This window comes from Macaca nemestrina, chromosome 9 (assembly GCF_043159975.1).
Source record: "Macaca nemestrina isolate mMacNem1 chromosome 9, mMacNem.hap1, whole genome shotgun sequence".
NCBI lineage: Eukaryota > Metazoa > Chordata > Mammalia > Primates > Cercopithecidae > Macaca > Macaca nemestrina.
In genome coordinates, this window is record NC_092133.1 from 116,385,695 (window position 1) to 116,407,998 (window position 22,304).

Genomic DNA, 22,304 nt, shown 5'->3' on the forward strand with positions numbered 1-22,304 from the left:
TTGCTTTTAATCCCTCAGAAGTATTAGATTCATTGGCCATTTCTCTAAATCAGTAACTTTTAGTGACTAAAATATGTTTTCTTTTTTATTTATAGGTGTCTTATTTACTTATAACAATATGTGACATCTGTAATGCAATATGTATGGTCCATTGGCATTTAAATACATTTGAATCATGTGAACATGCCATTCTTTTGTACTTAAATTTCCATGAAATGGCCTTGCAAAAGTTTTCTGTGTATTCTACTTGCTCTTGCCTTTTCCTGGTAGTCATTCAGTTCTTGTTTGGGGGTATTTTTAAATCTAAGATCATCGTGGTGTTTGTTCTCTCTCTCTTTCCCTTTCTTTCTTTATAACTTCTTTGATCCATGCTTAAGTACTGTAGTTTGAATGTCTGGTGATGCCCACAAAAATTCCTCTCCTGCATATTACACTTCTTAACTCTGTAGTATAGATCCTCATTGTTTTAGACCTGCTACGTTTAATTTTTGGCCCTTGGGAGGAGTAGTCTCAGCACAGAATGACCCCACAGACTCTGGGGGAGGCACAAGCCCAGCTCATCTCTCAGCATACACACAGTCAAGAGTTGTTCTCAGATCTCAGGCTCTGTCCCTAGACATATATATGCCTTTGAGATGGCCACCGTTAGCAGTTTAGTCCTTTTCAGCCCTATGGTTCCAGAAGCTGATGCTATGACATTCTGCGGCTGTTCAAAAGCAAAGCCATCAGCAGGCCTACATAGGACCCTCTCTATCCTCCATCGCAATTCAATCCAGGATCCTAACCTCTGTGCTCTGCCTCAGTGGTTTTGGTCAAGCAGTTGCCAAGCTGTTTGTCTGGTGGATCTCTACCCCAGTCCCTGTTCCTCTTTAGAGACCATGTAGCTCTAGCTACCTCGCAGGGCTGCCCTAGAAATAACAGACTAAAAATAACCAAATACTCTGTTCGTAAAACCTCATCACTATGTCAGTGTATAATAAAACAATGCTCTGTTCTTTTTGAGGCAGGCCTGAATAAAATATTCCAAGAGCAGCAGAAACTAAGTTCACCTTAGTTTATAAAAGCTTATTATCCTACCCTAGAAAGAAATTCTATGTTAGGTTGAATAATTAGTTTTTGATGACCCAATGTGGAATACTATTTGTCACCTTATTTTCCCAAAGGAAAGATTAAGAAAAAAGTCAAAGACTTATAAAAATAAAAGGCCCTACCAGCACAGCAATTTTGCACTGGGCCAACATGTTTATTTTCAAAACAGAAAACACAGATCTCATGACAGTATATCATTACCATGGCTATTCCAGTTAGAAGAAGGAGGATGATTTGCATATTCTGAAGTATCTTGTAATACATCACAATGAAAATCTTGGATTCCTTTGTTCTCAAGTGTGTATTAGTAATAATTCTCCCTGATTTATATGTCATAGCATAGTAAAACTTACAAGAACTGGGCAAAAGTAATGCAAGTAAAGTGAGGTGTTTTACCACCTTACCTGACAAAAAGCATTTTTAGAGGTATTATATCCATATTTAAGCAAAGATAAACAATAAATAGTATTTTTGAAGTTGGAGTTACCGATTTCTGAGTGATATTTTCTTATAAAAGTGTTGTGTCTGCTATTCATATTAAATTGGAATCAAGAACTTGGTTTATTAAAACAGAATTACCATTCAACCCAGCAATCCCATTACTGGGGTATACAGCCAAAGGGAAATAAATCATTCTACCAAAAAGACAAATGCATTTGTGTATTCATCACAGCATTATTCACAATAGCAAAGACATTAAATCAACCCAGATGTCCATCAATAGTGGATTGGATAAAGAAAGTGAGGTACATATACACAATGGAACACTACACAGTCATAAAAAAGAGTTAAGTTATATCCTTTGCAGCAACATGGATGCAGCTGGAGGCCAGTATCCTAAGTAAATTAACACAGGAACAAAAAATCAAATACCACATGTTCTCATTTATACATGAGAGCTAAGCATTGAGTACACATAGACACAAAGAAGGAAACAATAAGCACTGGAGACTCCAAAAAGGTGGAGTGAGGGAGGGCAAAGGCTAAAAAGCTGCCTATTGGGTTCTGTGCTCACTATCTGAGTGACGGGATCATTCATACCCCAAACCTTAGCATCACACAATATACCTGTATAACAAACCTGCATATGTACCTCCTGAATTTAAAATAGTAGTTGAAATTATTACAAAAAAATCTTGGTTCATTCAATACAGGCTTAAGATGGCTGGTTGACCCTTGCTGGAATATTAGAAATCCAATAATATGTATATATATTTTACTATGACAAGGTAAGAGTGCCTTGTGCTGCTATACTTGAGTGAACACCAGGAATTCCAGCATAGTTCTTTACTAAAACAGTCCATTTCTAATGCTCCACACCATAGTTCTCATAGGGCAGCCCCTTCATCGTCAGCATCAGAACACCTGAGGAGCTTGTTCAAGTGCCATAGCCATGACCTACCTGAACACAATCTCAGAGATGGGATCCAGAAACCTTCCCCTTTGAAGACTTCCCCAGAGAATTTTATTCTCTTCTCTAGAGCATCCTAAGAAAATGAGTAAGAGGCCTGTATTAGTCCATTCGCACACTCCTATAAAGATACTACCTGAAACTGGGTCATTTATAAACAAAGGAGGTTTAATTGACTCACAATTCTGTGTAGCAGGGGAGGCCTCAGGAAATTTACAATCATGGCAGAAGGAGAAGCAGGCACCTTCTTCACAAGGCAGCAGGAGAGAGAAGAGTGAGCAAGAGCAGGGAAAACTGCCTTATAAAACTATCAGATCTCATGAGAGTTCCCGCACTATCACGAGAACAGCATGGGGGAAACCACCCCCATGATCTGATCACTTCTCACTGGATCCCTCCCTCGACATGTGGGGATTATGGAGATTGTAATTCAAGATGAGATTTGGGAACACAGGCGAACTATATCAAGGCCTAAGGTATGACAGGAGAGACCCAGTAGGGGGCTTAGTACCTTTGTAGAGCTTGGAGTGGCCCCTTGGCTAACAAAGGATGATTTGCACCCTGACTTCTTCAAGTCAGGAAGCATAGTGCCACAGCCCTTCCTATGTGCTGGGCACTGTTTCAAGAGCTTTCCATTTAATACCTCATTTTATCCTCACAGCAACCGTACGAAGTAGGTGTTACAATGATCCCCATTTTATAGATGGAAAAACCTAGATATAGTGTGCGTAAATAACTCCTCCAAGGTCATGTACTTAGTGAGTCCACTATGTTCCCATGGGCCTAGGACGAATCCAGTGCCTCAGACAAATACTGTATGAGCAGGTGGTTTTGGATCTATGAAATGTTTTTTTATTTTCCTCCCAAAAGATCAACTTGTTAGGGTTTTGTTTTTGTTTTTGTTTTTTGAGATGGAATCTTGCTCTGTTGCCCAGGCTGGAGTGTAGTGGCACAGTCTCAGCTCACTGCAACCTCTGCCTCCCGGGTTCAAACGAATCTCTGGCCTCAGCCTCCTGAGTAGCTGGGATTACAGGTGCACGCCACCACACCCGGCTAATTTTTGTGTTTTTAGTAGAGATGGGGTTTCATCATGTTGGTCAGTCTGGTCTTGAACTCCTGACCTCGTCATGATCTGCTGGCCTCAGCCTCCCAAAGTGTTGGGATTACAGGCGTGAGCCACCACGCCCAACCGACTTGTTAGGTTTAAGCAATTTATCAGTTACTTTTTTCTAGCAATCTCTTGTATTCTGTTTAGGTGGTAATCGTAGAAAAAGGATCTGTATGCCATTGAAATTTAATAAGTGTATATTTAATAGATTAATAGGAAAGGAACATAATCAGATGCTTCCAGTTAGCAAGAGCTGTCCCCAGTCACCCACACGTGGCTTCCTTCAGCCAGAACTGGTTCTCCTAGGCAGGGAATCTTTCTCTAGGAGCAGAGTTATTCTCATTGAAAAGTAGAGGTGACCAGTCTCTTCCCTTTTCTTTGGAGGTTACATTGCTTCTTGGTTTGGGATGTACATCCCTGGGCAAAATTTAGAGTAGATCTCTCAGCAAGATTTAAAGTGGAGAGGAGTTATTTAGTGTTCTTTTGGTCAAAAGGGGTCATGGGAGGACCACTAGACTAGGGGTGCTCTGTAACCTAGCTCCAGCCACCTTCCCACGGACAAGGACTTTTACCCTGCCTTTATTCACAGTTCTTTTTTAACTTATGCCCTTCAATACCATCAGCAGAAATCTTCCCCGTTTTCATTTCAAAGTATACCTCCACCCTAGTTTAGGCTTTAAATACTGTTCCTAAATTAAAAGCAGAAGATTGCAGAACCTTTAAACATAGAAATGTGTGAACCTAGAACACTGACATGCCAAGTACAGTTTTAAGGTTTAAGTTTATTAAGAACATTGAAGCATATTTGAAATGTAGAAGAAAGACTGGTAATAGTATTCATCTTATATCTAAAATGTGGGGGGTTTTTTCTAGTAGCAAATACAGCAGATGAACAGTGAGTAGAGAAACTGCCATTTGCTGATCTTGTGAAAGAGCCAAGAAGTTTGTGAGCGTCACCTCTCTCATTGTGTCATTTCTGGTGTTAATCATTCAGACAGGTTTAACACGGAGATCTCCTAGTCTGAAGTGTCATTTCTGGAGACGGTAATTTGAAGAATTTGTAAAGCATAGCAATAATATGAGCCAATTCAAAGATACACTACAGTTCATGTATCAAAGGAAAAATACTTTTTGATGGTTTTTTAGAGATACTGAGGAGTTTGAAAATAGATGGAGGAGCCAGACTTTCCAGATCATGAATGCACATTTTTTCCGTTTAAAGAGTCTTTTTTTTTTTTTTTTTTTTTTTTTGCTGAAGTCATATTAGTCGTTTGTAGCCTAACACCATGCAGCTGTATATTTATTAACAAGTCAACCCTTCCAAAACGGCAGTGTGGTAACTGTAAAGTGAATCTTGGGAGGAATAAACCTTGTGCTATAGAACTGAAAGGATGAATATCAATATTAAGATGTGGGGACAAAATTAAGGTTTAGCTAAGAAGCACTATAAATGCATTTAGGTTTCAGAACTAGTAGCCCAACCTGCATGTAAAAAGGAGTGCTTTTATAAACAATTAATGCTCTTTGCAACATATAAGCACACACAGAACTTATTCATGTATAGTTAGGAGTTCATTTTCTGAGACTTTGGCTGGAAATCTAGGTTTCATGGATGAAACACTTTGGGTAACATCTCCAATATTCCCCCTGAGAAAATGAAGTAACAAAATCCATTAGATACTTAAAGCTAATAGATATTCTTTAATGTGGCTCCAGGTCTCTTTGTCTTGGCATGTTGTGGTGTTTTGGCACAAAAGACCATCAGAAAAGCCATTTTTGTCTTTGAAGATGATAGATTCTGCACACTTAATCCATTAATCTGAGCTGATGGGCTTTTGCCCAGAGTTAAATATTTTCTCCTTACATAATGGTTTTCATATTAAATCATCGAATAACACTAATTTTTCTGGTGACTGCATTTCATTCCATTTTCTAGATGTAGAAAATTAAAGTGAGAAGGGAGGTAAACTTTTTCTTTTTTTTAACGAGGACTTCTATAGTGCTTGGTATATGTGCTCAAGCTGTTTTCTAAGTGTTTTATAAAATATGAACTCATGTAGTCCACATAACTACCCTATGACTCCAGTACTATTATCCTCGTTTAATAGGTGATAAAGATGAAACACAGAGAAGTCAAGCAGCTGGCCAGCTTGGCACGTGGATGCTAAGTGAGAGAGCAGGGGTGCAGCTCATGCTGTCTAGGTCTGGAGTCTGAGCTCTGACCATTACACTACACAGCCTCTAAGGCTCCCTCCAGGCCACCCTCGTGGAGAATACCAAGAGCCAAGAATAGAAACGAGAATACTTAACATTTCCAGATCCCCTTTCTGAACCCCCGCCGACCCTGGCCTCCCCATAGACTACATTCAAATCTTCAAAGTGAAATTTCAGGCTGAACGTTTTAAACTTGGGGAAGATGGAGCCTTTGAGATCACAGAGGAGCAATCTTGGAAGATGGGACTATGCTGAATGACTTAGCATCAAGAATATTTAATGTGCTTAGTGAATAAGATTAAAAGTGAATTGAAACATGATCATTGGGTGGTGTTCTGTTTATTCTGAACAGCTACTTTTAAGTTACAAGTCCCACTTCCTGCACCTCCACTGGCCCAGACTGATGGGGCCAGAAGAGCTGTGCATTTTACCAGAAAAAAGAAACATCAGGAAATGACTAAAGAGCCACCAGCCAGGGCAGTAGCTCCCTAACATAAGGAGCCAAGCAGCACTTTCACAGGTCTACCCAAGGCATTGGTACTCCTGCAGAAAGAAAGATGTCCTATCGTTGTTCTTAATGGAATTATAACCTAGCCTGAGAGCTTTGAGATATGAAATAGCCCCATCTTAACCAGGGAGCTCTTCACTATTGGTTCAAAATAGAGAGGTGTGGGCTGGGTGCAATGGCTCATACCTGTAATCCCAGCACTTTGGGAGGCCGAGGCTGGTGGATCACTAGGTCAGGTGTTTGAGACCAGCCTGAACAACATGGTGAAACCCTGTTTCTACTAAAAATACAAAAAATAGCTGGGCGAGGTGGTGCGTGCCTATAATTCCAGCTACTTAGGAGGCTGAGGCAGGAGAATTACTTGAACCCAGGAAGTGGAGGTTGCAGTGAACCAAGATCGTGCCACTGCACTCCAGCCTGGACGACAGAGCGAGACTCCGTTTCAAAAAAGAAAGAAAAGAAAAGAAAAGAAAGAAAGAGCTGTGGCTTTCAATTTTTATTTTCTGGCAGTAGCTAGTTGAGGGGACTATGCATTGACAGAAAGGCAGTTGAAGGTAAGGACCCTGTGGATCCAGGACATCTGGGTGTCATTAGCCATCAAGAGGGGCCAGCCCACATAAGCGGTGGCAGAAAGGAAAAGAATCTCTGGCCAGAATATGGAAGTCATGGCTGGAGGCAACGTTGGCTTTATTTTTGGAAAAGAGTTGGCCAGGCGCGGTGGCTCATGCCGATAATCCCAACACTTTGGGAGGCCAAGGTGGGCGGATCACCTGAGGTTGAGAGTTTGAGACCAGCCTGGCCAATGTGATGAAACCCCATCTCTACTAAAAAAACAAAAATTAGCCAGGCATGGTGGCAGGTGCCTATAATCCCAGCTACTCGGGAAGCTGAGGCAGGAGAATCGCTTGAACCCAGGAGGAGGAGGTTGAAGTGAGCCGAGATCACGCCGCTGCACTCCAGCCTGAGTGACGGAGTAAGACTGTCTCAGAAGAAAGAAAAGACTTTTCTTTTCTTTTCTTTTTCTCTTCTCTTCACTTCTCTTCTCTTCTCTTCTTTCTTTCTTTCTTTCTCTCTCTCTCTTTCTTTCTTCAAATTCTGAAATAATTTTAGACGCCTCTCATTCTTTATACTCCCAGGATAACTAATTCAGCTAGTCTATTACAAGAAGAAAAAAAATACTAAGTCCATCCATGAATATGGGGTGGGTTTCATTTTATTCATCTATTATTCATTATTCACTTCTCACCACTTAGAAAGCTTCCAAAGCTCTCTTATCTCCAGACCCATAAAATCCAGGCTTCTAATAACCCTTTTATCTTCAGTAGCCTTGACTTTCACCAGGCCTTAGTTGCAGTCTCTTCCTGTCATGCCAGAGTTTGAGAGTCAAACTCACTTTGGTCAGCGGGACTGGTAGAAGCAGTCTGGTCATCAACAAATAAGTGTTATGGGTTGTTGGGTGGTTTTCCTTTACTTCTTTTTCTGGCAAATATCACTTAGAATGATTTATCTTTACTCATTCAAAAGCTCTAACTGTCCCAAAGAGAGGATAACCACAAAAATTTCCTGTAAAAGTGACACAGCACTTCTCCTCTAAAAGTGACGCCTAGGAACTGTTTAGCAGTCATTCACTCAGGGCTATAGAGGAGTAGTTATAGGGATATCACACACACATCGATTAGAAATCACTCTACTGGGCCGGGCGCAGTGGCTCACGCCTGTAATCCCAGCACTTTGGGAGGCCAAGGCAGGCAGATCACAAGGTCAGAAGGTCGACACCATCCTGGCTAACACAGTGAAACCCCATCTCTACTAAAAATACAAAAAAAAAAATTAGCCAGGCGTGGTGGCGGGCGCCTGTAGTCCCAGCTACTCAGGAGGCTGAGGCAGGAGAATGGTGTGAACCCCGGGAGGCAGAGGTTGCAGTGAGCCAAGATCACGCCCCTGCACTCCAGCCTGGGAGACAGAGCAAGACTCCGTCTCAAAAACAAACAAACAAACAAACAAAAAGCAAAGCAACAAAACAAAAATCCAAAAGAAATCACTCTACTGAAAGTATAAAGAAGATCTCAAGACAACTTACTTGAATTCCCTATTCTACAATTTGGACAGATTCCTTGATATTACATATTAAATCATAAGGAGAAAAAAATCTGGTTTTGGTCTCTTTGTGGTCTAAAATCCTAGCAAAAAGTACAGAGAAGTTTAATCCGTTTTTAATAGGTTCTACTGCCATAGGCTTTCTATGTATACTATGCATTAAGTCTTGCCACGGTCTTTGCAGGTGGCTTTATTGACAGAGGTTACTTGGATAGTGCCATGCAGGGGTTAAAAACAAGACCTTCAGGGCCAGGGGACCTCGTGCTGAGTCTCACAGCTTGCAAAGGTGCAAGTTCCTGGACCCCTCTAAGCTACAGTGTCATTTGTAAATAAGGGTGGTGGTGCTATGACACAGGGTCATTGCAGGCATTTAATCAGATAACATTTGTAGAGTTTCTGGCATAGTGCCTGGCATAAGAATAAGCATACAATAAATATTAGCAGCAGCATTAGATTCTCATAGGAGCATGAACCCTATTGTGAACTGTGCATATAAGGGATGTAGGTTGTGAACTCCTTACGAGAATCTAACTAATGCCTGATGATCTGAGGTGGAACCGTTTCATCTCAAACACCCCACTCCCTGCTCTGTGAAAAAACTGTCTTCTACAAAACCAGTCCCTGGTTATTTTAAAGATAACTCCTTCTTGCAACATTTGCACTGCTTAATATTCAAGTTTAAGTTGGATGGAGCTGGATTTTGAATTCTTTCAGGCTGTTTCTATTTTACAGGCAAAACCCACTGCCACATTGGGAAAGGCCAAAGGGTAAATTACTGTCTTATTTATTAACAGAAGGTAAGGTGAACATGGAAGTTCAGTAGCAGGTTGTAACACATGTCCAGAATGATGCCATTTAAAAAAATGTGTATAATACTTGTTTGGAAGGCCATATATCCAAATGTTAATATTAATTATCCCTGATTGCCCCTTATTTTCTATTTTACACTTTTTCTTAGATTTTCTGCAGGGAAGCTGTATTACTTTCTTATTTAAAAAAAAAAATGCTATATATTTATGTGCATGCGTGTGTGTGTGTGTGTGTGTGTGTGTGTATATATATATATATATATATATATATATTTTTTTTTTTCGGACAGGGTCTCATTCTGTCACCCAGGCCTGAGTGCAGTGGCATGATCTCAGCTCACTGCAGCCTTGACCTCCTAGGCTCAAGTGATCCTCCCACCTCGGCCTTCCGAGTAGCTGGGACTACAGACACACACCACCATGCCTGGCTAATTTTAAAAAATTTTAATAGACACAAAGTCTCACCATATATGTTGCCCAGGCTGGTCTCAAACTCTTGGGCTCAAGCAATCCTCCCGCCTCGGTCTCTCAAAGTGCTAGGATTACAAGCATAAGCTGCTGTATCCAACCAATGAATGCTATTTATAAAAAGAAAGAACTGTATAGTCACTGTAGAACCAATTTGTAGAGGGGTGTGGAAGCCCAGCTTCAGTCTCCAGGTATGAAAAAGTAGAGATGGAGACTGTAGCCATGTGAGCAGGGAGCCCTGGGGATTGCTTGTGAGCCCTGGGGGTCATTTGGTAAGGCACTGCAACTTCACAGCAATTGGTATTTCAGAATCTTCAGTGAGGTTTTATACCTGCCGTACTCACCAGAGTCTTGTTCTTATCCTCAGTTGTTCCAAGTATGTGAATAACTCCAGAAACTGATCTGGTACCCCCAGAGGCTCTCTGGATTTCTGAGGTCAATAACACACTAGACGCAGGTTCTGCACACCTGCTATCAAAGTAATGGCCCCCAAACTTAACAGGTGTGCAGAAGCACAGTTTTCAAGCATCTGGAGCTCTGCCTTGCTTTGGATCATTATCACAGGCCCCAGATTTTTAATTGCTCTGCAAGGGCACTAGGCCAGGCCTCATGAGCAAGGTGAATATAGTCATGTGTTGCTTAACAACAGGGATGTGCTCTAAGAAATGCAAATGTATCATCAGGCAGTATCCTGGACTACAATGTATCCTAGACTACAAACCTGTACAGTAGATTACTATACTGACTACTGTAGGCAATCGGAGCCAATGGTAAGCATTAAAAATATGTATCTAAAAGAAACTACCATCAGAATGAACAGGCAACCTACAGAATGGGAGAAAATTTTGGCATCTACTCATCTGACAAAGGGCTAATATCCAGAACCTATAAAGAACTCAGTCAAATTTACAAGAAAAAAACAAACAACCCCATCAAAAAGTGGGCAAAGGATATGAACAGACACTTCTCAAAAGAAGACATTCATACAGCCAACAGACATAGGAAAAAATGCTCATCATCTCTCGCCATCAGAGAAATGCAAACCAAAACCACAATGAGATACTGTCTCACACCAGTTAGAATGGCAATCATTAAAAAATCAGGAAACAACAGGTGCTGGAGAGGATGTGGAGAAATAGGAACACTTTTACACTGTTGGTGGGACTGTAAACTAGTTCAACCATTGTGGAAAACAGTATGGCGATTCCTCAAGGATCTAGAACTAGAAATACCATTTGACCCAGCCATCCCATTACTGGGGATATACCCAAAGGATTATAAGTCATGCTGCTATAAAGACACATGCACACGTATGTTTATTGCGGCACTATTCACAATAGCAAAGACTTGGAATCAACCCAAATGTCCATCAGTGACAGACTGGATTAAGAAAATGTGGCACATATACACCATGGAATACTGTGCAGCCATAAAAAAGGGTGAGTTCGTGTCCTTTGTAGGGACATGGATGCAGCTGGAAACCATCATTCTCAGCAAACTATCGCAAGAACAGAAAACCAAATACTGCATGTTCTCACTCATAGGTGGGAATTGAACAATGAGATCACTTGGACACAGGGTGGGGAACATCACACACTGGATCCTATTGTGGGGAGGGGGGAGGGGGGAGAGATAGCATTAGGAGATATACCTAATGTAAATGACGAGTTAATGGGTGCAGCACACCAACATGCCACATGTACACATATGTAACAAACCTGCACGTTGTGCACATGTACCCTAGAACTTAAAGTACAAAAAAAAAAAAAAAAAAAAGAGTTAACAGAAATGGGACCTGATTTCCTTTGGGAATCTTATAATAATGAATACTTTAAAAATATAGAAAGTAATTCCTACTCACTAGAAGAAATGTTTTACGTATTAATTGGGTTTTCTCAAAGGGTAGAAAAGTAGTACAATGAAGTAAAAAATATATATATATGTATCTAAACATACCTTCACATAGAAAAGACACAGTAAAGTATGGTATTAAACATGGGCCCCTCACCCCCAGGCCACAGACCGGTAGCAGTCCAGGCTCCATAGCAGGAGCTGCATAAGCAGCTTTATCTGTATTTACAGCTGCTCCCCATCGCTCACATTACCATCTGAGCTCCACCTCCTGTCAGATCAGCGCTGGCGTTAGATTCTCACAGGAGCGCGAACCCTATTGTGAACTGCGCGAGTAGTTGTGCACTTCTCTTTCTTTTTTATCTTTTCTTTTTTTGTTTTTTTGAGACTGAGTCTAGCTCTGTTGCCCAGGCTGGAGTGCAGTGGTGCGATGAGATATTGGCTAACTGCCACCTCCACCTCCCGGATTCAAGCGATTCTCCTGCCTCAGCCTCCCAAGTAGCTGGGATTACAGGTGCCTGCCACCACACCCAGCTAATTTTTGTATTGTTAGTAGAGATGGGGTTTCACTGTGTTGGCCAGGCTGGTCTCACACTCCTGATCTTGTGATCCACCCTCCCCGGCCTCCCACAGTGCTGGGATTACAAGCACGAGCCACTGCGCCTGGTTGGTTGTGCGCTTCTTATGAGAATCTAACTAATGCCTGATGATCCCAGGTAGAACAGTTTTATCCTGAAACTGCCTCCCTCCCTGGTCTGTGGGAAAATGGTCTTCCACAAAACCAGGCCCTGGTGCCAAAAAGGTTTAGGACTGCTGGTAAAAAATAAAAAAAATATGCACTTGTATAAGGCACTTACCATGAACGGAGCTTGCAAGGCTGGAAGTTGCTTTGGGTGAGTGAGTGAGTGAGTGGTGAGTGAATGTGAAGGCCTAGGACGTTACTCTACATCACTGTACACTTTATAAACACTCAACACTCAGGCCACCTTACATTTATTTAACAATTTTTTTCTTCTATAATAAATTAATCTTAGCTTACTGTTACTTTTTACTTTATAAGCTTTTTAAAAAAACGTTTTGACTCCTTTGTAATAACACTTAGCTTAAAACACAAACACATTGGACAGCTGTATGAAAATATTTTCTTTATGTCCTATTCTGTAAACTTTTTCCTGTTATTAAAATTTTTCATTTCTTATTTTTACTTTCTAAACACTTTTGTTAAAAACTAAGCCACAAACACACACATTAGCCTAGGCCTGCCCAGGGTAAGGCTCGTCAATATCACTGTCTTCCACCTCCATGTCTTCAGGGGCGATAACACGCACGAAGCTGTCATCTCCGATAATAGCAATGCCTTCTTCTGGAATTCCTCCTGAAGGGCCTGCCTGAGGCTGTTTTACAGTTAACCTTTCTTTTTTTTTTTTTTTTTGAGACGTAGTCTTGCTCTGTTGCCCAGGCTGGAGTGCAATGGCGCAATCTCGGCTCACTGCAACCTCTGCCTCCTGGGTTCAAGCAATTCTTCCGCCTCAGCCTCCCAAGTAGCTGGGATTACAGGCACCCGCCACCACACCCAACTAATTTTTTTGTATTTTTAGTAGAGATGGGGTTTCACCATGTTGACCAGATTGGTTTTGAACTCCTGGCCTCAAGTGATTCGCCCACCTCAGCCTCCCAAAGTACTAGGATTACAGGCGTGAGCCACAGCGCCCGGCTACAGTTAACTTTTGAAATATAAGTTGAAGGAGCACACTCTCAAATAACAATAAAAAATATAGTAAATACATAAACCCAGTAATATAGTCATTTATTATTACCAAGTATTATGTACTGTACATAATTTATGTGCTACACTTTATACATTTAGCAGCTCAGTAGGTGTTGTTGTTTGTTTGTTTGTTTGTTTTGCAATGGCGTCCTGCTGCGTCACCAGACTGGAGTGCAATGGCGAGATCTTGGCTCACTGCGACCTCCACCTCCTGGGTTCCAGCGCTTCTCCCACCTCAGCCTCCTGAGTAGCTGGGATTACAGGCATGCAACACCATGGTTGGCTAAGTTTTTGTATTTTTTAGTAGAGACAGGGTTTCACCATGTTGGCCACGCTGGTCTTGAACTCCTGAACTCAAGTGATCCACCCGCCTTGGTCTCCCAAAGTGCTGGGATTACAGGCGTGAGCCACTGGGCCCGGCCTCAGTAGGTTTCTTTACACCAGTATCACCACAAACACATGAGCAATGTGTGGCACGACCACATTATGATGTCACTAGGTGACAGGAATTTTTCAGCTCCATTATAATCTTCTGGGCCACTGTCATATGTCTGGTTTGTCACTGACTGAATTATCGTTAGGTGGTGCACAACTGTACCTTCTTTTATTGTTTTAAAATATGAGTGGCTTCTTCTTCCCACTCAAATAATCCTAGTGGACTGTCTTTGTTTTCCCCCTTGGCTGAGCTATTTCAGTGATGATTTCTCACTGACTCATTTACTTCCCTTTCCGTGATCTCAAAAGTTTTTTTTCTTCTACTCCCTCCATTTTAATTTAGGGAAACATATATAATTTTTCGATTGTTTAATTTAAAAACCTGAATTCTTAATCTCGCCTCATTTTATTTACATTTCAGTGGCATATGTGAAACAAAAACATTTTTCCCTTTAGGGCCTATTTATTAAATTTTTTAAAAACCTCAGAGAAAAAGATTTGGCCACATTTTTGTCTCTTTTTATGGCTACAAATATAACATCGGGAATATACATCAGAATTGATGTGCTTCTGAGTTGCATTTTTCACAGTTGGCCGCAGAGCTTTTTGCTCAGATATCTCGAGTTGCATTGGAACTGGGTTTTCTGTATAATTTTTTTCTCTACTTAACCGTAGAAGGAAACACATGTCCAAACTGAGGATAGCCCCACTTTAAGTTTCAACATGGTTTGGGTTTTGCAGCATCCAAGATTTTCCTAACTACACACCTCTTTTTTTTTCTTTTCTTTTCTTTTTTCGTCTTAAAACACGCTCTTTTGGCTGGTTCAATAAGCCGTTCCTGCCAACCAGTTGCTTTTATGGTAATTGACAGCGTAGCTGATTTTTGGAACCTTGGAATCTAAAGAGGCATTTTAGCTCAGACTTTGGAGAGGCTGAGCCAAGCTACTTGCAGAGTAAGAGATACAGCCGAGCCAAATGTGGGGCAGTCAGACCCTGAGTCTGTGCATGCTAATGAACTGCTCTCAAGAGTCTACATACCAGGAGCTAGCTCCAACTTGCGTTTTCCCTCTTTCAGCAACATGCACGATCCTTCCCTCTCCTGTCTGATTGTTTCTGGAGCTACTAGGTGCCACTTCTCGAGTGGAGCCGGTGAGACCACCTGTCAGCAGTGGACAGACGTGTCAGGACCCCCATGACCACCAGGGGTGGGGTACACAGACCCACTGCACCTCAAATACTGACCATGAGCTGAAAAGACACAAGACACAGCACACTTGAGCCAGAGAAGAGCTGATAAGTTTTTACTTCAAAGGGAAAGAGCATAAGAAAAAAAAAATTACAACATTAATACAGCCAGTTAGTATAATGAGAAGATTGTAAATTTTCTGAATTCCCCTCAAATGATATCAGTTCGCTAAAAACTGTGACATTTCTCCAGATTTCATCTTAGCACAACAAATAGAAAAAAAAAAAAAAATCTCCCCAGTCTCCCAGATCTTTCGAGTCCTTGCTTTCCTAAAAAAAAGCACAAATGTTTCAGAGTCAAAGGGCTCTGTTTGCTATCTTCCTTTTGCCGGTTTGGCTTTTCTGGGAACCAGCACACATTACTCCACAGGAGGTGGCTCTTGGACTACAAAATACCCAAGTGACACTGGGCAGCCCACCAGTAACAGCCTCAGGAAAAGCGTGCCCTTCTAACATCAATTCATTTTTTGAACTAAAAGCACTTTGGGCACAGAGACTGCCCACCCCCGGCACTTCCCAAGTGGTGGTAAGCAGCTTTTCCTTGTGGATTTCAGTCTTTGAGATTGAGTTTTGTTGTATGCAGTTTTCACACTGACTACTGATAGAGAAGCAACATGTGTCTATTCTCCATTACTTTTTTTTAAATAGAAATTCTTTTTTTATTGTATTATTCTTTATGTTCTAGGGTACATGTGCACAACGTGCAGGTTTGTTACATAGGTATACATGTGCCATGTTGGTTTGCTACACTCATCAACTTGTCATTGACATTAGGCGTTTCTCTTAATGCTTTCCCTCCCCCAGCTCCCCACCTCCCGAAAGGCCCCAGTGTGTGATGTAAAACAATTTTCTTCTGTTACTGGAAAGGAACCCAATCCATACCTAGTGACATTGAATGTGCCCATCTGCCTGAAAAATAAAATACAGAATTCAGTGTATTGAATCCTGTGTAGTACATTGTTGAGATTTGTAAAACCTAATTAAGAATACCTGCATGGGGATTTGAGTCTACGTTTTTGCACTTCAAAGGTATTTTCATAGGCACCAAAGTGTCAAACACATACACCCAAAGAGTAAGCAGAATTTTATAATTTCACAGTTGGCTGTAGTAAACATGTTTCTCAGTGGAACAACTCCAAGGAGTCAGCCACAGGGAGTGCTAGCCACAGGCAGGCGCTCACGATGCTGCAAGACATGCAAGTCAACTCCTCATCCTAAATAGAGGCTCTCCGTGGACCTGAGCCATGAATTACATCTTCTCCTTCCACGTGCAGGCTCCATACATTGATGGCATTGATGCACTGACAGGTTCTGTAACCCATAACGTATTTGATAGGCACAGGCTTTCTTCTTGTGTGTGCAGTAACCACTCTGAGGTTGACAGTTCAGGTAGGGAACCGGGTTCTGGTCTCCTTCGCCTATGTGAGATGGCTTCATCTGGGAGCCAGAGCGTCAGTTACATAGTCTTCTCTAAATTATGTTTTGTTATTTCCCTAACGTTATTTAAGCCTCATGGAACTTACTCTGCTTTTGCCAAGTCTTTCCATTGAATAAATATCTCCATAACCTATTGCTTCACTTTGGCAACAGAATTGTTGCAATTTGTGGGCAAAATGGAGCAAAGGCCTAACTCATTTTTTTTTTCCTCTGTGAAATGTGCAATTTGCTGGCTTTCCTTCTCCCAGACGAAAGCCTTGACTTGTTCTCTGTTCTGGTAGCACCTTGTCTCTGTCCTCACTGAGTGAAGATTTACAGATAGGAGAATAGAACTCGATAAAAAATGACTTCACAGATACCGTGGAGACTTGTTATCCATACACAAAGTCAGTAATCATAAATAAATTAGGCCATGAAGTGCTCAGAATTGTGCCTGGCACGTAGTAAATGATCTGTAAATCAGTAGTATCAGAGTTCTGTAAATTACCAATGATCATTCTTTTCCTGCATTTACATGAGTTACTTTATAATTGCAAAACTATGGAAAGTAGCAGAGGTATAGCTAAGCATCCAGGCTGACCCTGTAAGAGCCAGAAGCTGGCAGAGCTGCAGAAGGTAACGATCTAACTGTTCACAGATCCAATTATTTCCCCCAAAGGATCCCTAAAACCTTATAAAATGCCGCCTGAGTAGTCAGTGAAAGGAGACCAAGGGAACTAACACTCGTTGTTCCATTCTGGGCCAGACACACATGATCTCATGTGTTCTTCACAACCACTTTGCCATTTGTTCACTAAATGCTTTTGTTTTGTTTGTTCGCCTTGTTTATTTAAGTTCCTTAGGTGAAGGGTTATGAAAAGAGCTCAGAGTGACCCATGATTGTCTCGTGGTCTACACCTTAAGGCTGAACTCAGGATATGTCAGCAGGCTTTCCCCATTCTTTTCCTTCAGACAGGGTATTGAAGCTTGGCTGCCTCATGGTCATGTCATTTGTTTTCTCTTGACCACCTCTTCCCTGGGAAATTTTGCCCTGCTTAGACTATATGACGATCATGTTGATGTTACTCTTCTCAAACCTCTTCTAGTTCTGTGACTCTCTTAGAGCTCAGAATTGGAAATTAGGATGCATTTCCTAACTATCCTTAAGCAGTGTAGAGAAAAAGAAATTGTGAGAAATATTGGGTTGGCGGGGATGGGAGGTGGGGTAAAAGGAAGGGAGAGGACTAAGGGCAGGAAAAGACAGTTTTGTAAAGGCCATAGAACTAGCAGAGGGCCTTGCATCTTCCAAGTTTCCTGTGTGGAGCACAGTGCCACCTGCAGTAGCTCCCCGGTAATATTGATTATTGTTGTGGATGATGATGGGGATGAAGTGGGGCTCACCCACTGACTGGTTTTGGAGTCTCAACCCTACTCCTTTGCTAGGACGCCATGCCAGTAGCCTATCTACCACCCCCCTACATCTTTCCCTTCAGTAGGGAAATTTTTGTGTTACTCATACCAGATTCTTTTAGCCTAAGGAGCTCGAGAACCCATTTTTGTGGGTTCTTTATATTTATGTGGTGTTGAGAGACATTCGTGTTCGGAGTGAAGCAGCAAATCTAAACCAAAGATGTGAGTGTAGAAGCAAAAGCTAGCATCCTAACTTTCATTTCCTGCAGCAGCAGGAGGAAGCGTTCTTTTGGAAATTGAGGACTGGTGCCTGCTTCTTCTAATAAATATGCCAGGAAATCCTGTATTGCTATCGCCATTGGGTCTGTTACTCATTTGCTAACTAGCAGAGGGAACTATTTGCCCATCCTTTGTCTGAAATAAATGTGTGATAACTGGCCAGGCACGGTGGCTCACACCTGTAATCCCAGCACTGTGGGAGGTCGAGGCAGGCAGATCAGGAGGTCAGGAGTTCAAGATCAGCCTGACTAACATGGTGAAACCCTGTTTCTACTAAAAATACAAAAATTAGCCAGGCATGGTGGCAGGTGCCTGTAATCCCAGCTACTCAGGAGCCTGAGGCAGGAGAATTGCTTGAACCCGGGAGGTGGAAGTTGCAGTGAGCCGAGATCATACCATTGCACTCCAGCCTGGGCAACACAGCAAGCCTCCTTCTCAAAAAAAAAAAAAAAAGAAAAAAGAAAATTTGATAACCATGAAATTATAGAATCATTGAGCCAGAAGCACCCCCAAGTTTGTCTAGAACCCCCAGTTTTTTATTTTAATTTTCTTAGAGACAGGGTCTTGCTTTATTGCCCAGGCTGGAGTGCAGTGGCACAATCCCTGCTTACTGCAGCTTCAACCCCTGGACTCAAGCCATCCTCCCACCTCAGCCTCCTGAGTAACTGGGAATACAGGTGAACACCCACCATACCCAGCTATTTTTATTTTTATTTTTAGTAGAGATGAGATCTCACGATGTAGCACAGGCTGGTCTCGAATTCCTAGGCTCAAGCAATCCCCCTGCCTTGGCCTCCCAAAGTACTGGGATTACAGATATGAGCCACTGTGCCCAGCCAAAACTCCCTGATTTGATAGTTAGAGAACTGAATCCCAGACATTGTGGGAGGTCATAATCTGCCCCCAAGTTACACTGCAGGTGGATAGTAGGGCAAGGCCAGAACCTGGCCCCAGGCACAGTCAGCACTTTTTTCCTTATGCTGCTTGTCTCCTGATCCAAAAGGCCCCAATTTCTCAGAGTAAATAACTTCAGATTATTGTATAGCTATGAGAGCTCCCTTTTATTCTTTACTACCCACTGTCATCTTATTTCTGCCCCTTTGCAATTTTTTTCATCTTAATACAAACTGCTTTATCTTTATTAAAAGCTAACTAATTTTCAACTATATTTCCTGAAGAACTTTTACTTCTGGTCATTAGTGATGAAACTCCTGAGATGAGAAAAGAAAGGAAAAAAATAAAAATAACTGAATTTTTGCTTTTCTTTACAGACACTCTGGAAAACGGATCCAATAAGGGTGACAGGTGAGCAAAATGTTCCCATTGGCCGTGCCTGCTTTTCAGCGATGACATTTTCAATGCAAACTGCAGTGAGTTTGATCGTTTACTTTCTGTTTTGCTTAACTCCAGTGCAGCTAACAGAAAGGGACCGAGCAAAGATGACACGTATTGGAAGGAGATCAACGCAGCTATGGCCTTAACAAATCTTGCACAGGGAAAGGACAAACTGCAGGGAACTACCAGCTGCATCATCCAGAAGTCGTCCCATATAGCAGAAGTAAAGACTGTCAAAGTGCCGCTGGTGCAGCAGTTTTAAGAGCTTGTTGCTTTTCAGATCCAATGGATGTTCTTTCCAGTGTTTTCGTCAACCCTCATCCTAAGAGCCGAAGCAGGGATGAAAATGACTCTCTCCCAAACCTCTTCTTATTTTTAATTATCCCAAATATATCATTTAGTTGCTTCTGTAAAAGACATATAAATTATAAAAAACTCATTTTAATCAAAAATATTAACTTATTTTATGTTACTCAAACTATGCATAAAATGTCTGCATTACCATTACAGTAAGTGCCTTGCTCCCAAAAATAAGCTCCAACGTGGGCATAGTTGAACAGCTATGCCTCAAAATGCCAACGCCATATGCTTATTAGCCTGTGTGCATCATTCCAGATGGACCTAATCATTCCAGGACTGAAACCAGAATCGCTGAAAGCCCTTGAAATGCATTCAATAATTCACAAGTTAAAACTTGGATATCTGTTCAGCCCAAATGAAATCTTCCTTTTAAAAAAAGTCTACAGTATTGAAAATTGTTCAATGTGCTTTTCAGAGTGACAGTGAGACTTTTATGCATGTATCTTGCCTGCATATCTGATATGTTACAAACTTCCAAAATTCAAGGTGCAGCGATCCACATAACGTTGTACATTTAAGAAGTGATTCCTTCAAGTTAATTTAAAATTTCAATGAATACATGGTGATCAGGAAAACTTTTTTTCAAGCACTGTTGGAAAGTACCACAAAGCCCTTTAGAATTAATCTGGATTTTTTTCCTCAAGTTCTGCTGAAGTTTAAAAAAAAAAAAAAAAAAACTTCATTATATAAATAACTCAAAATTTTCCTGTGTAAAACTAAACCTGTAGTTTTAAAACATAATCCTGTTTGCATTAGAGCTCACTGTCTTTTTGTGATGGAAACTGTGTTCATATGGTATGACTAAAAATCTTTTATTTGATTCGTTTCAAATTACAATTGCTGATGGACAATTTGTATTGCAGCGAGAACAAGAGAATGAAAGAAATGTATCTCTGTGTGGCTATACATACACATACATAAAATTGATTTTTAAATTTAAAACATATGGAAAACAAAACATTGAACAGTTTGAATTTTGCCAAGTTGGACATTAATGTAAAAGTGAAGTGAAATCGTGCATTGAAAGAAAACATTTTGTTTCTAAATTAGACTACCATTGAGTGAGAACAATCAATATCAAGAAAGAAGACTATCTTTCTCAACTAAACAATAATATTCTAATCAGCTTGGGAAGACTTGAAACTTGAATAAACAGTGGAAATGCCAAATATAATAGAGGGTATGTGCTACAGAGAAGTAAAAACGGTTTGACTCTTTTATGATGGGATTTTTTTTTTCTGAGTATGTAATCTATTTTTTTTTAAACTGGAAAGCATTTTTGTCAGTGTGAATGAGGGTCAATAGTGTAGCCAAGTGGTGACATTTTTCTTTATTTTGCAAAATGCTTTTAAAACCAAAGGCTGCTCTAGTTGACGGACAGTATCAGTCTTGATATAAATTGTAGGACACTTTTTCATGTAACATAGCATTTGGGGATTGGATTTATTTAGTGTAATGAAGATAATTTGATATAAAAGTATTTTGTGTATATATATATTTTTACTTTGTTTTCTAAATTGCTGTTTGCAGTAACAGTAAGCGCAAAGCAAAATATATAAGTTATGACTGTATGATCAGATGAAGTATGAGTTCTTTTGGTTTGCATCCTTAAATAGTTAGAGATCTCTGATACAAACTTTGGAATCTTTACAAAACAATTTTGCCAAAATGTGAGCATGTCAATGAAAACTAAAGACAAATACTTCACTCTTTTTCATACTATTATAAGTTATTCTGGTATTAAATATGTTAATAAAAGTGTTTTTGTTTTGACATATTTCAGTTAGATGAATGAATGCTGGTTGTATTTTATTTGAATGAGTCATGATTCATGTTTGCCGTCTTTTTTTAAAAATCAGCAAATTTCTTCTCTGTTATAAATTATAGATGACAAGGCAATATAGGACAACTATTCACATGATTTTTTTTAATACCAAAGGTTGGAAGATTTTATAATTAACATGTCAAGAAGACTTTATAATAAGCACATCCTTGGCAATATCTCCAATTGCAATGACTTTTTAATTTATTTTTTCTTTTGCTGCTTTAACATTTTCTGGATATTAAAATCCCCCCAGCCCTTTAAAAGAATCTTGAACAATGCTGAGCCGGCAGCTGAAAATCTAACTCATAATTTATGTTGTAGAGAAATAGAATTACCTCTATTCTTTGTTTTGCCATATGTAATCATTTTAATAAAATTAATAACTGCCAGGAGTTCTTGACAGATTTAAAATAAAAGTTAATTTCTAGACCTCAATGATCGTATGGATTTTGTTTTCCTTTGAGAGCTGAGCAGGTAGATGAAGCAGTAGAACAGACGGGCCCATTATATGCAGCAATTCTCCTTAGACTGTTAAGGGATATGATATGGGAGTGCTGCATTTGTATTAGGTTTGAATTTCATCACCTTAGGCCACCAATCCAGCTTTTAAAGACTGAGGAAAAGGGAGTGTGATGCTGACTATTAAAATACGTACCTTTAAAATGAGCCTTTTCAC

General features: G+C 40.6%; 1 protein-coding gene across 3 annotated transcripts in view; it reads left to right on the forward strand.

The window, feature by feature from the left end:
• The window catches only part of LOC105479988 (mohawk homeobox), a 74,966-nt gene extending 52,903 nt beyond the window's left edge, over nt 1-22,063 (forward strand). The window contains exons 6-7 of one of the 3 annotated variants that reach the window (XM_011738360.3): nt 19,380-19,413; nt 19,519-22,063. In XM_011738360.3, the coding sequence (XP_011736662.1) occupies nt 19,380-19,413; nt 19,519-19,705 (221 nt within the window). In that variant the 3' untranslated portion in view covers nt 19,706-22,063. Of the gene's footprint in view, nt 1-5,716; nt 6,804-19,379; nt 19,414-19,518 lie in introns of those variants that run through there. The other 2 variants (XM_011738363.3, XM_011738362.3) reach the window with 2 other exon arrangements.
• The last annotated feature ends 241 nt before the right edge of the window (nt 22,064-22,304 follow it).